The following is an 11,271-nucleotide window of genomic DNA, read 5'->3' as shown; positions in this document are numbered from 1 at the left end:
GATAAAAGGGGGTTACAAATGGAAAAATTTTAAGTAGACCTGATCTAGAACAGGGGCCAGCAAATTTTCCTATAAAGGATTAAAGAGTAAATCTTTTAGGTATTTTATAGTATACTTATCAATAGATAAGTACCAACTTATCCATGGGTAAGGACAAAGAACCTCCGGCTCTGGGCACATCTTTTCGACTCCACCATTCTTCCTGCACTAACATATGCCTCAGAGACCTGGGCCCTATGAAAACAGGATGGAACACTATTTGGGCATCCCAAAGAGGAATCAAAAGAGCTATGCTTGGGGTATCACGTTTCTCACAAGTGAGAGAAGAAATCCAGAGTTCCAACCTCCGTCGATGATCAAGAATCAGGAACTCTGTCTGTCTCATTTGCCAAGGTGTTGAAAATCAGATGGGCCAAACACATAATGCAATTTGGAGACAAGCACTGAACTAGAGCAGTTACTGACTGGATTCCATGGGACGTCAAAAGAACGTGTTGCCGCCTACCTACGAGATAGTCAGACTGCTTCATCAAGACCCTGAATGAATGGTTTGAGGCTCTTTATGTTCTGGAGCAAGCAGACGCCATTGGGCTGCACTAGCACACGACAGGGACAAGTGGAGACCTTACTGACTCCTGTGCGAGAAAATTGATGAGCAACAGGATGACAAGTGATACTTATCAATGATAAGTTAGAGCAAAATCTAAATAATTGACCAACATTATATGATTATTGACCAACAAAGTCAGCAGCAACTTTATCTGGTTCTGTTTAATAAAGTGAAAACTGCATATTTAGGTCTTTATGAATATATGGACTCAGTTGCAACTACACGCTTTGTCCTCTCTGCTAAAGCAGAATATTTCCATTCAGTATGATTTTGTAGATTCTATGTGGGGTCTGTTAATACTAAAGGATATATATGCATATATATATATTTACGTAAATATATGGTGATGATGTTTCAAGACAACTCCCCCCCCCCAAATAACTTAACAAATCATATGAAATAAAAGCATTTGATTTTGAGATAGTAGGAGAAACCTGTAACCAGCTTCATGGTTGTGCCACAAAAATCAACTTCTAGCACTGTCCTCCCATTGTTTATAGATTTGCTCAAGCAAGCCCAGTAATGTCTCCATTGTGAGACTTGTTGTTACTGTGTTTGGCATATCAAATATGTCACGGGCAGCTTGCCAGGCTTTGCCATGTGGACAAGATACTCTCGGTAGCTTGCCAGGCTCTCTTAGAGGGATGGAGGAATCAAACTTGGGTCGACCTGGTCGGCCCCATGCAAGGCAAATGCCCTACCCGCTGGCTATCGCTCCAGCTGTCTATTTTCACATGTCAGAAATCATCATCTTCTTTTTATTCCTTCCCTATTTAAATATGTCAAAACTTTCCTAAGCCTGATGACCCAAAACAACTGGGAAAGGACCAGGCATGGCCTATGGGTCTGTCAATCTCTGATCTAAAGGCTTGTCTATATTTTTCATGGAACTGAAGGAACAGTACAGGGATTAAGGGTACTTGTCTTGCACATGGTCCAATCCTTGGCACCACATCAATCACCTGAGTACTACCAGGAGTGATCTCTGAATGGCACCAGATGAGGCCCAAATCCTTCCCCCATCCCCACCCAAAACTCCTTGGTATTCTTTAGAATACTTTGTATGAAGTATTCTTCATACAAAACCACTGAAATTGAAGTTATTTGCGCTCTCGCTCTCTCTCTCTCTCTCTTTTACTGAATCACCATGAACTTCAGTTACAAAATTTTCATGTTTGAGTTGAGTCATACAATGATCGAACACCCATCCCTCCTCCAGTGTACATTTTCCACCACCAATGTTCTTAGTATTCCTCTACCATACCACCCCCCCATAGCCTAACCCTCCCCTGCTTCTATTGCAGACAATTTCTCTCTCTACTTACGGGTATTATGGTTTTATTCGCTCTCTTTTACCCCTCAATTTTCCCCTAAGCCTGTTATTTCCACTACTGCTCATGCCTCTCCTAATCTTATTGACCAATGTATACGTCTAGCTTCACAAACTTGTTCTTTCATGCTATGAATCTCCTGGGAGAAGAAAGCTCATTTTCTCCAAACCTACCTGAAAGCTCACAGCCCAGTGTGAACTAACAAAGTGGAAGACACAGAGCCTATGGCTGGAAGGGTTAGTTGTAGGGTCAGTTTTCCTTTCTCTCCCCACTTTCTTTCCTAGAAACGCCCCCCGCTAGGGACTGAAAACACCCATCATCACTTTCTGCCCCTTTCTGACTGACAAGACAGAAATTTATCTACGATTAATTCCTAAAATATAAAGACTAAGAAGCCTGTTTCTGGGGAAGGTTTTCTTCACTAAAGACAAGGAGGAGACAGAAGATGAGATCAGAAATCACATGCTATCCTTGCTTTCGACTTTTCTGGTGATGTAACGTAAAAATAAAATATGTAGGGCAGTTGCAGTCATCATGAGATCTTGAGGAAAATTGAAACACCTATCCAGACCGCACCTTGTTAATTCACTAAAATCCCTTTTTCATTCTCTTTTCTCATGATAAGAAGATAATACATTCTTCTTGTGGGAATTTTATTACTGCCTTACACAGGCAGTCTTCATTCTTGTGAAGTTTCTGTTTTAGAGGGATGAGACACTAAATCAAAATCTATGATAAAAAACATAAAATATCAAATTTCAGGGACCACAACATACTACTAGTTATATTTTAAGTGCCTCTCGATTAAGAAAAGCCAAAGCTGGCTGTAGAGATAGTACAGCAGCACCTATCAGGAGTGATCCTTGAGCACAGAGCCAGAAATAAGCCCTGAGTGCTGCCAGGTGTGGCCAGAAACAAAACAACAAACAATAAGAAAAATGTCCACACCACGTCTTAATTATTCTTTCCCTGGTAGCTCTGTTTTATCTACACCAAAATATGTGTCTATCTCTCCCCATAGTTGCTCCTCTGCATCCACACTCCACTTACCAAGCCAGGCTCTTGAAAATTATCTTACTTTCATTATTATCCTTACTATCTCCACTTCCCTTTCTGTCACCCTAACTCCTCAAATGTCAGTACTCTGACTCTTCTACTACTCAAACTACTCTCACCAGAGTCACCGAGGACTTCCTTTGTTAACAATCCCAGGAATAGTTTTTACTTCTTATCATGTTTGACCTCTTCTCTGCTAACAGTATTTTCTGGATGTCCCTCATTCCACACTTTCCCAATTTCCTTTTACATTTGTCTCTGGTGCGGGCTTTCCTTTGCTGATTCTGCAGTCGTGTCCCCTGTGTTCACACCAGTGTTCTTCACTTGTTTTCTTCTCTTCTACATATTGTCCTTCAATGGTGACACAATCATTGTTATAAATGAGTGATTCCCATACATTAAAAACCTATTTTCTGAATAAAAGATATATTTAATTTCAAATTCAACAGACGGTTCTGTTTGCATATCTTGAAGGTATCTTAAGCTCAACATTTCCCCTTCAATCATTATCTTCCCCTGATCTCAGTGAATGTCCTACAATACACTGAGCTACATGGGTCAGTGCTCCAGACATAGTCTTGACATACCCCTTTATGGTTTGGCAAATGTTGCTCATTCCCTCTGCCTAGAGCATTCTTTTTCCCTAGTGTTAACATGTGGAGAATAGCTCATAATCTGTAATGGTCGCAGTGAAAAGCCAGCTCTTCTAGGAATCCTTTTCTAACTCTAAGCATATTTTTCCTGGGTCATTCCTTATTCTCCAAGGCATATGTCTATAAGGATTCTTGTACTGTTTATCATTTGTTTAAGTAAATTGCAAATTAGAGAACAAGAGCTGTGTTTTTGGTTATTTTTGGGTGCCTATGGTCTAACAAATTTAAGAAAACTGTCAACAAATAATTGTTGTTAATCACTCTGGACAAGAATTGAGTGCAAATACTTTTAGACATCTAACATTAAGTTTGGGATTTTCCTGAAATACTAATCCCTGTTGTCTCTAACCATTGTGGGAAGTGCTATGTGGATGGATTCACGTATTGTTTGATGATAAAAAAAGTTACTTGAAGAAGTGCTCATTATCAAAACTCTTGTTACACATCGCTGAGTACACATAATTATAGTTCTAATAAATGTCTTGACAATTGCATTTCTGGCTTTTTTTCAAGAAAAGTTTACATAGTATTTAGTAAAGTATATTAAAATCTTAATGAGTTTTTTGAAAACAGGCTGCATAGATGCTTAGTGAGATTGAAAACAAGTGGTTTTATATACTTCTTTTATTGCTTCACTAATCTTCAGTACCTAATTGCTAAAGCAAAATATGTGTTAAATTCTGGGGTGGGGGGAGTTTTTCCTTTGAATTGTACCCTAACCAAAAGCTTCCTGCCTCATTGACTAGGCACTTTTTGTGCTAACTTGTTTCTAGTGAAGCTATTTTCCTGTCACTTAACCAGGTACCTTCCTTTGTTATTAACACTAAACTAAATAGTAGCCCAAAGTCTACATTTTCTAGTTCTGTGGTATAAATGCCCCACATTAGAGTAGAAACCTATTCCCTTTAAAGTATCTTTAAATGTTAGTAATTATCTTCCATTTCAATTTCCTTCAAGAATTCAAGTGGAAAATAGGAAATAAAAGATAATTTTATACAAATATCAATTACATCTATATGTAAAACTTCTACACAAATGTGTCAAATAACAGTGTAAACTATGAGAAACAGCTCCCACTTATAAAGAACACACACACAATTTGTTTGGTGTTGACATTAATAGTGATGCCAACAGGACAGCAAAAGGTTTGAAAAGGTTTATATTATGAGACTCTGGTGGATATGAAGGGCTCCCAAGTACAACTAAAAAATAATTGAGAGAGCAGGAATGGAGAATGACTTGGGGGTTTTACCACAGTTGGCAAGAAGGACTAACATGTCCCATGCACAATCTAGTGCTTGCACAATGGGAACTTTCTGCCATCACTGAAGAGAGGAGAGCCCAGGCTTTCTTGCTAGCTTACTCAGAAATGCGGCTAAGGGGAATGAGGGTAGTGGAATGTGTAAGCTGTCAGCAAATATCAAAAGTAGAAGTGGACTTTATATTACAAGTTAAAACTGAACATATCAGTGAACATAGCTACAATAATATAACACCTCCCAAATATTTAAGTCATACAAAAAGAAATACTGATTGCTCACCTATCTGAGTTCTTGAATCTACTGATTTTGTCTGATCTTACTCCCCTATCCAAGTCAGATCTCAGCTGGTCTTGTCTGGGTGACTGTTTTGACTTAGCTTCTTGTCTCTCGTCCCCCGACAGACTAGGAGAGTTATGGTATCATGGCAAAGGTGCAAGAGTCAGCAAACCTAAACACACCAGAACTTTCTATGTTCCTTCTTCCTGCTTCTGGCACTTGTGCTAAACTCCTATTAGTCAACTAAGGAATATAGTCAAACCCAGAATTAGAGGGAAGGCAAAAGGATTGGATACCAAAGAGAAAAGTACTGGGCCCATTTTGGCAATCTACTTTACCGAAAAATAGATTTTTAACATACTTACCACAATTTTTGTTTGTTTGGAGTGGGGGGGAGCAGGTGCTGGTGGGGACACATCACATCCAGTAGTCCTCAGGGGTTCCCCCTAGCTCTGTGTTTAGCAATTTCTCCTGGCAATGCTCAGGGGATCATAGGAGTTGCCAGAGATAGAACCAACCTGCAAAGCGTGAGGTCAGCCCATTGACCTTACTCACTAGCCCTAATGACCACAAATTTTTATCCTGCTTTACAGTAGCGAAAAGAAGGAAAGTAAATTCTTGAGCTATTTCACTATTAAGTGGCAAGCACTGTACTTAGAAGTGGCACTACAAAAATAATAGTGCTAAGAAGTACATAGTCTGATATTGGGGGGGGGTAATTAAAGAAAAAATTAATACATTATTAAAAATAAATTCAAACTCCAAGTGCTACATACAATAAAATTTAAGATAGCACAGGGAAAAAAAGAGTAAATTCTTTCACTTGCTTTGCCATAGATTTCATAGTCAATTTAAGAAGTTTTGTTGTAACCAAATTTCCTCTTGCTTCTGCAGTCATGGAGGAAAAAACATGTATGGGGGGGGGCAGAGGGGAGGGCACTGACTGAGACTTCCTACAGAATGACTTCATAAAAATGCAGACTATTTAGAAGCCAAACTAGATTTTAAATTCTGTTTGGTTAGAAGAAAGTAATTTGGTTTTTTTGTTGCTCCATTACACTTAGTAGACATCAAGATTCAACCAAAATTTATTGTGAGCCTAGCTTTGCAAGCTATTTTACAGGAAATTTGCTAGGAATTCTGATGCTTAGCAAAGATATCCAAACAAAGACAGCTAAAACAGTATCTGCCATCAAAAAAATCACAGTTTAGTCCGGCTTGTTGGAAGTTCATTCTAATAAATCAGATAAAAGCAAAGCTATTCTTCTTGGAACACAAGTTGAGATCCTGGTGCTCCTATGTCCTAAGCCTCTCCTGGGAACGTATTGTTTAGGGGGAGGGGGGCGGGGAGCAGAGAGTGTACACAGTTTGAAGACTTGAAGATGCTCAAGTGTAATCCATGTCATTCATAGTCAGTCACCTGTATGTACATCCTTTGTTTCGTAGGTACCCCGATGTGCAGGAAGACAGACCAGGATCCCAGCAGTGATTCTCTGGAACATGATAGTAAATGGATACGGGTTGCACCTAATTTAGATGGCAAATAGAAAAGAGTATGAGAATAGTGGACACAGCCCCAGCTGGTAGTTTACAGGGAATCATAACACCTGAGATGTTATCCTAGAACAAGTGAATGAATTACCTACCCACTCTTCTTTCACTATATGTGAAAATTCTTACTTGAACATATATAATGTGAGAAATATTTATTTCACAAATATATTTTATATCACAAATATTTCAGAAAATACATATTTCACATATATATAAAGAGAGAAATGCTCGGTGGCGGGATCTTTGCCTTTAGTCAAAACAATGTCGGAGAGAAAAGTTTGCCATTACTCTGAAATGCCATTATCTAAGCAAATGCCATTATTTTTAGCAAGACTTGTCTAGTGGGAAGTTTTCTTGTCAGTTCTTAGTTTTCTTGCAGCTCTTTCCCGCCCTTCTTACCCAACTTCCAACTGTCCTGTCCCAGGGAACAGAAGTGGGCAGGCAGAAAATCTGGAACACCAATTGAAAATCAATTTCCCATAAAGCACCATCCACTGTCCAGATGGATCTCTTAAGACGTATTTTATTTCCATTAAAAACTCACAAACTTTCAGATGTTCTGCGCTCATGACTCAAAACCTGATGGGGAAAAATAGTCAACGTCTCACATAGTCTCAATAAACTAGTAAGGGGGAGGGGGGATTAATTTTTGTTTTTCTGGCCCATTTTCGGGGGCAGTACTGGAGAGTCTGGTGGGGGGGGGGGGTGTTGCTGGGAAGGAAGCCCAAGACACGAGTCAGAAGTCTCTGACTTCTTTTCCAGGAAAGTCCCTTTTGGAAAAAAAAAAAAAAGCCGAATACAAGAAATGGGGGCGGGGGGGGGGGGTTCCTGCGGGTGCCCAAAGCGAACGCTCCCGCGTCACTTTCTTCTCCCGCAAGCTGCTCTGGCCTCCCTCGGGGGTCCTCCTGGCTCACCGTCCAGCACCTCCGCCCGCGGAGGGCCCCACACGCTCACGCGCTCTGCTCCTCCGCCCACGAGCATCCCGGCTAGAGGGGCTCCCCGCCAAGGGGGCCGCCCCCGCCTCGGCCCTCCCCCGCCCCCGGCCGGCCGGACCATAAAGAGCCGGCCCGGGACTGCCCGGCCCAGCAGCTCCTGCACCCCGCTACGCGCCGCGCCCCAGAGAGTGTCGCCCCCGACGGCAGCCTCGGACGCCCAGCGCTGCGCTCCCCCGACGCCTCGCCTCGAAACCTGCGTCCCCGCCGGGGTCCGGGCCAGTGCGCCACCCTACCCGCCCCTCCAGGGACCCCGATCCCGGCCCAGCGCGCCGCCCGGGGACGCCGAGGCACGCCTAGCGCTGCCGTCGCTCGCGGGCGCCCGTGGGGGACACCAACATGCTGGCCGCGTGCGCAGCCGCCTTCCTCCTGCTGCACCTGGCCCTGCTGCCCGGGCCTGGCACCCGCGCGCAGGTCACCCCGCAGGGTAAGGGGGTCGCCGGGTCCCTGCTGCCCGCGCTCGGGGCGCTGCGAATGCAGAGACGTGGGGAAGCCCTGCCAGGCCCTGGCTCCTGGGGCCGCACGCTGTTGCCCATGGGGGCGCTGGGGGAGATGGAGAGGGGGTGTGGGTGTGGGGGGACGGAGAACGGGCTGGGGGTATGCGCAACTGATTTTAAATCTGTGCAAGAAGACGGGAGTTCACTGCGGAGCATACCCTATGTCCTGCAGTATGTGGGGGTGATGCTTCTGCTCAGGTCCCTCTCCAACCAGCCTCTGCCAACCAACCCCTTAGACCGCTAAGGAGCGATATTCCAGTAGATGGTCTGAAACCCACCTGCCCAACAGAGAATGCCAGAAAGGCGCAGCTTTCCGTGCTCTCCTCTGGTCTTTTGCCAGATCCCCAAAGAGCGGGAGTGGGGCGGGGGGGAGGGTAGTTGATTTGATCTCTTGATTCCTGAGACAGGTTAAACAAGAAATTTTGAGACATCGATCTTTCCCCCGCTGTGGAGAAGTGAAGCTGTGTTAAAATCATCTGGGGTGGGGATCTGACACCCTTTTGTGAGATGGAATGGAAATAACCGCTGTGCCAGCGCCTAAGCTTCAGCAGTGGTTCGGTTGGTAAAGGCCGAAGGGAAGAAATTTTTTAAGCAAGGAAAGATTTTAGGATCTAACACTGACTGGCCGGTGAGGGCCATCATATAGTTGACATTGGTTCCGGCTTGTTCGATGGCCAGGGAAATCGAGCTGGAAAAGATACCCAGCTCGAGCGAAATTGTTATTCTTGCTAAAAAGCAGAGTGGAGCGTGCCCGTGACGTTCCCCAGCCCCGTCCCTCCCGCGGCCATCGCCGCTCCGCTTAACTTTGCATTTTAAAGCACAACTAAGTTCTGTTGGGGTCCAGGAAACAGGAATTGTGGCTTGGTGGGGTAGGGAGGGAGGCGATGTGCTGCTTCTAATTCGGGTTGAAATACTTGAAATGCTATATTCTGTAATAGTTATTCCTTATGATTTTTCTCCCAGGAACGGAAGCCTTTTAAATGGAATACTTGACATAATATGATGTTATTTCAGGTGTACAACATAATCCAACAATTGCATACGTTGGGAGTAACAAATGTAGACAGCAATCTAGTTGAGTCTTCCCCCAGGCATAGTTAGAAATTTATTTCTTGTGGTGAGAACATCTTAGAACGACTATTTACAACTTTCAGATCAGCAGTGTGATATTAACTGTTGTCACCATTGCTGACCCCCTTCATCCATTTCACAGCCCCCCCCCCCAGGAAGCGATGATCGATCTGCTCTTTTCACTCATCAGCTGTTTTTTTTTTTTTCAAGTTTCCATGAATAAGATTCCGCGGTATTTATCTTTCTGCCTGATTTATTTCACTTACTGTAATGACCCCAAGAAACGTCCTTATTGTCAAAAACAGCAAAATTTCATTCTTTCTGTGACTGAATAATGCTCTGCTGTGTGTCAATGGCACACCTTCCTAATCCTCCAATCCATTCTTGCACATTTAGCACGATTCCTTATCTTGGCTGTTGTGAACAATGCCTAGTAAAGATGGGATTTGCAAACAGCTTTTTGTTTTCTTATTGGGCGAAAGTCCACCCAGACATGAAATACATGCTGTATTCTGTAATGGTTCTGTTTTTTTTTTTCCAATGACTTTTTTACCTTTTTTTAAAAAATTACTTTTTAAAATTGAATCACAGTGAGATACATAGTTACAAAGTTGTTCCTGATTAGATTTCAGTCATATAATGTTCCAGCACCCATCTCTTCAATGCGCTCTCTCTCTCTCTCTCTCTCTCTCTCTCTCTCTCTCTCCTTTTGGGTATTATGGTTTGCAATACAGATACTGAAAGGTCATTATGTATATCCCTTTGCCTACTTTCAACACTCAGTTCTTGTCCAGAGTGATCATTTCCAACTATTATTGTCAACGGGTCCCTTCTGAGGACACTCCTTATGTTATCATAGTGGTAGCACCAATTTAAAGTCCCATCAGCAGTGCACAAACATTTCCTTCTCTCCATATCCTTCTCTCCATATCCATAATGTGTAACTCTTGTCTTGTTTTGGTAATAGCCTTGCTAACACGTATGAGGTGGTAACTTGTAGTTCTTATTTGTATTTCCCTAAGGATTAGTCAGCCTTCACATATCTTCCTTGTGTCTTTTAAAATCTGTCCAATTTTATTTTTAATTTTTTTATTAATTAATTTCTTTTTGTCTTGAGACCACACTTGGTGACGTCCAGGGGTTATTTCTGCCTCTGCTCTCAGGAATTACTCCTGGCAGTTCTTGGAGGACCATATGGGTTGCCAGTGATTGAACCCAGGTTAGCCATGTGCAAAGCAAACGCACTACCTGCTATACTATCTCTAGCCTCAAGATTTGCCCAATTATAAATTTGATTTGGGGGGTTCTTATATTTTTTAACAAGTAACATGTATTTTTAAATAGTAACCTCTAATCAGATAGATGATTTGCAGTTGTTTTATCACATGTCATGTGTTGCCATCTCCATGTTTTAGAAGAACTGTATTTTTCTAGTTATCATGGTCTTGAGAATTGAACCCAAAGCCTTACCAATGCAAGGCATGTGCTCTACTGCTAAGCCACATCCCCAGACTCCATTGCCATTTCATTTATGTGGTGATTTTCCTTTGCTGTGAAGTAACTTTTCAGATTGATGTAGTTCTGCTTATGTTTTGTTGCTTTAGTTGTCATTGTTTGTGGAATCAGAAAGGAAGCTTTTAAACAGAACCCATTTTTCTTATTACAGTTATTACTTTGGCAGGTTTGAATTTATAAGTATAATATTGTGTCATACAGATTATTGGTACTCAAACATGTTATGGCTTCTACAGGTGTGAACTTTGCTCTTCTTAGCATATTTGGCTATTTTATGGAAAATTGAACTTAATACCTAAATTATCTGGCTCATTTAGTTGCCATAGATGATCAGATTAAGTCAAGTTTCTGATACATTCTTTTATTGAGTAATTTAGTCTTACAATTTCCATCTCAAGGGGGTAATTTTCTTATACCCCTTGTCTTCTGGGCTGCATTACTAGGTTACATTAGT

The 11,271-nt window shown here is 42.2% G+C and overlaps 1 protein-coding gene across 1 annotated transcript in view; it reads left to right on the top strand.

Moving 5' to 3' along the window:
- Positions 1–8,073: 8,073 nt before the first annotated feature.
- The window catches only part of THBS4 (thrombospondin 4), a 49,183-nt gene continuing 45,985 nt past the window's right edge, over positions 8,074–11,271 (top strand). The window contains exon 1 of the mRNA XM_056112540.1: positions 8,074–8,161. Within this exon, the coding sequence (XP_055968515.1) occupies positions 8,074–8,161 (88 nt within the window). The remainder of the gene's footprint in view (positions 8,162–11,271) is intronic.

This window comes from Sorex fumeus, unplaced genomic scaffold (assembly GCF_029834395.1).
Source record: "Sorex fumeus unplaced genomic scaffold, SorFum_2.1 ptg000018l, whole genome shotgun sequence".
NCBI lineage: Eukaryota > Metazoa > Chordata > Mammalia > Eulipotyphla > Soricidae > Sorex > Sorex fumeus.
Note: the sequence above shows the minus strand (reverse complement) of the source record. Positions and strands in the feature narration are given on the sequence as shown.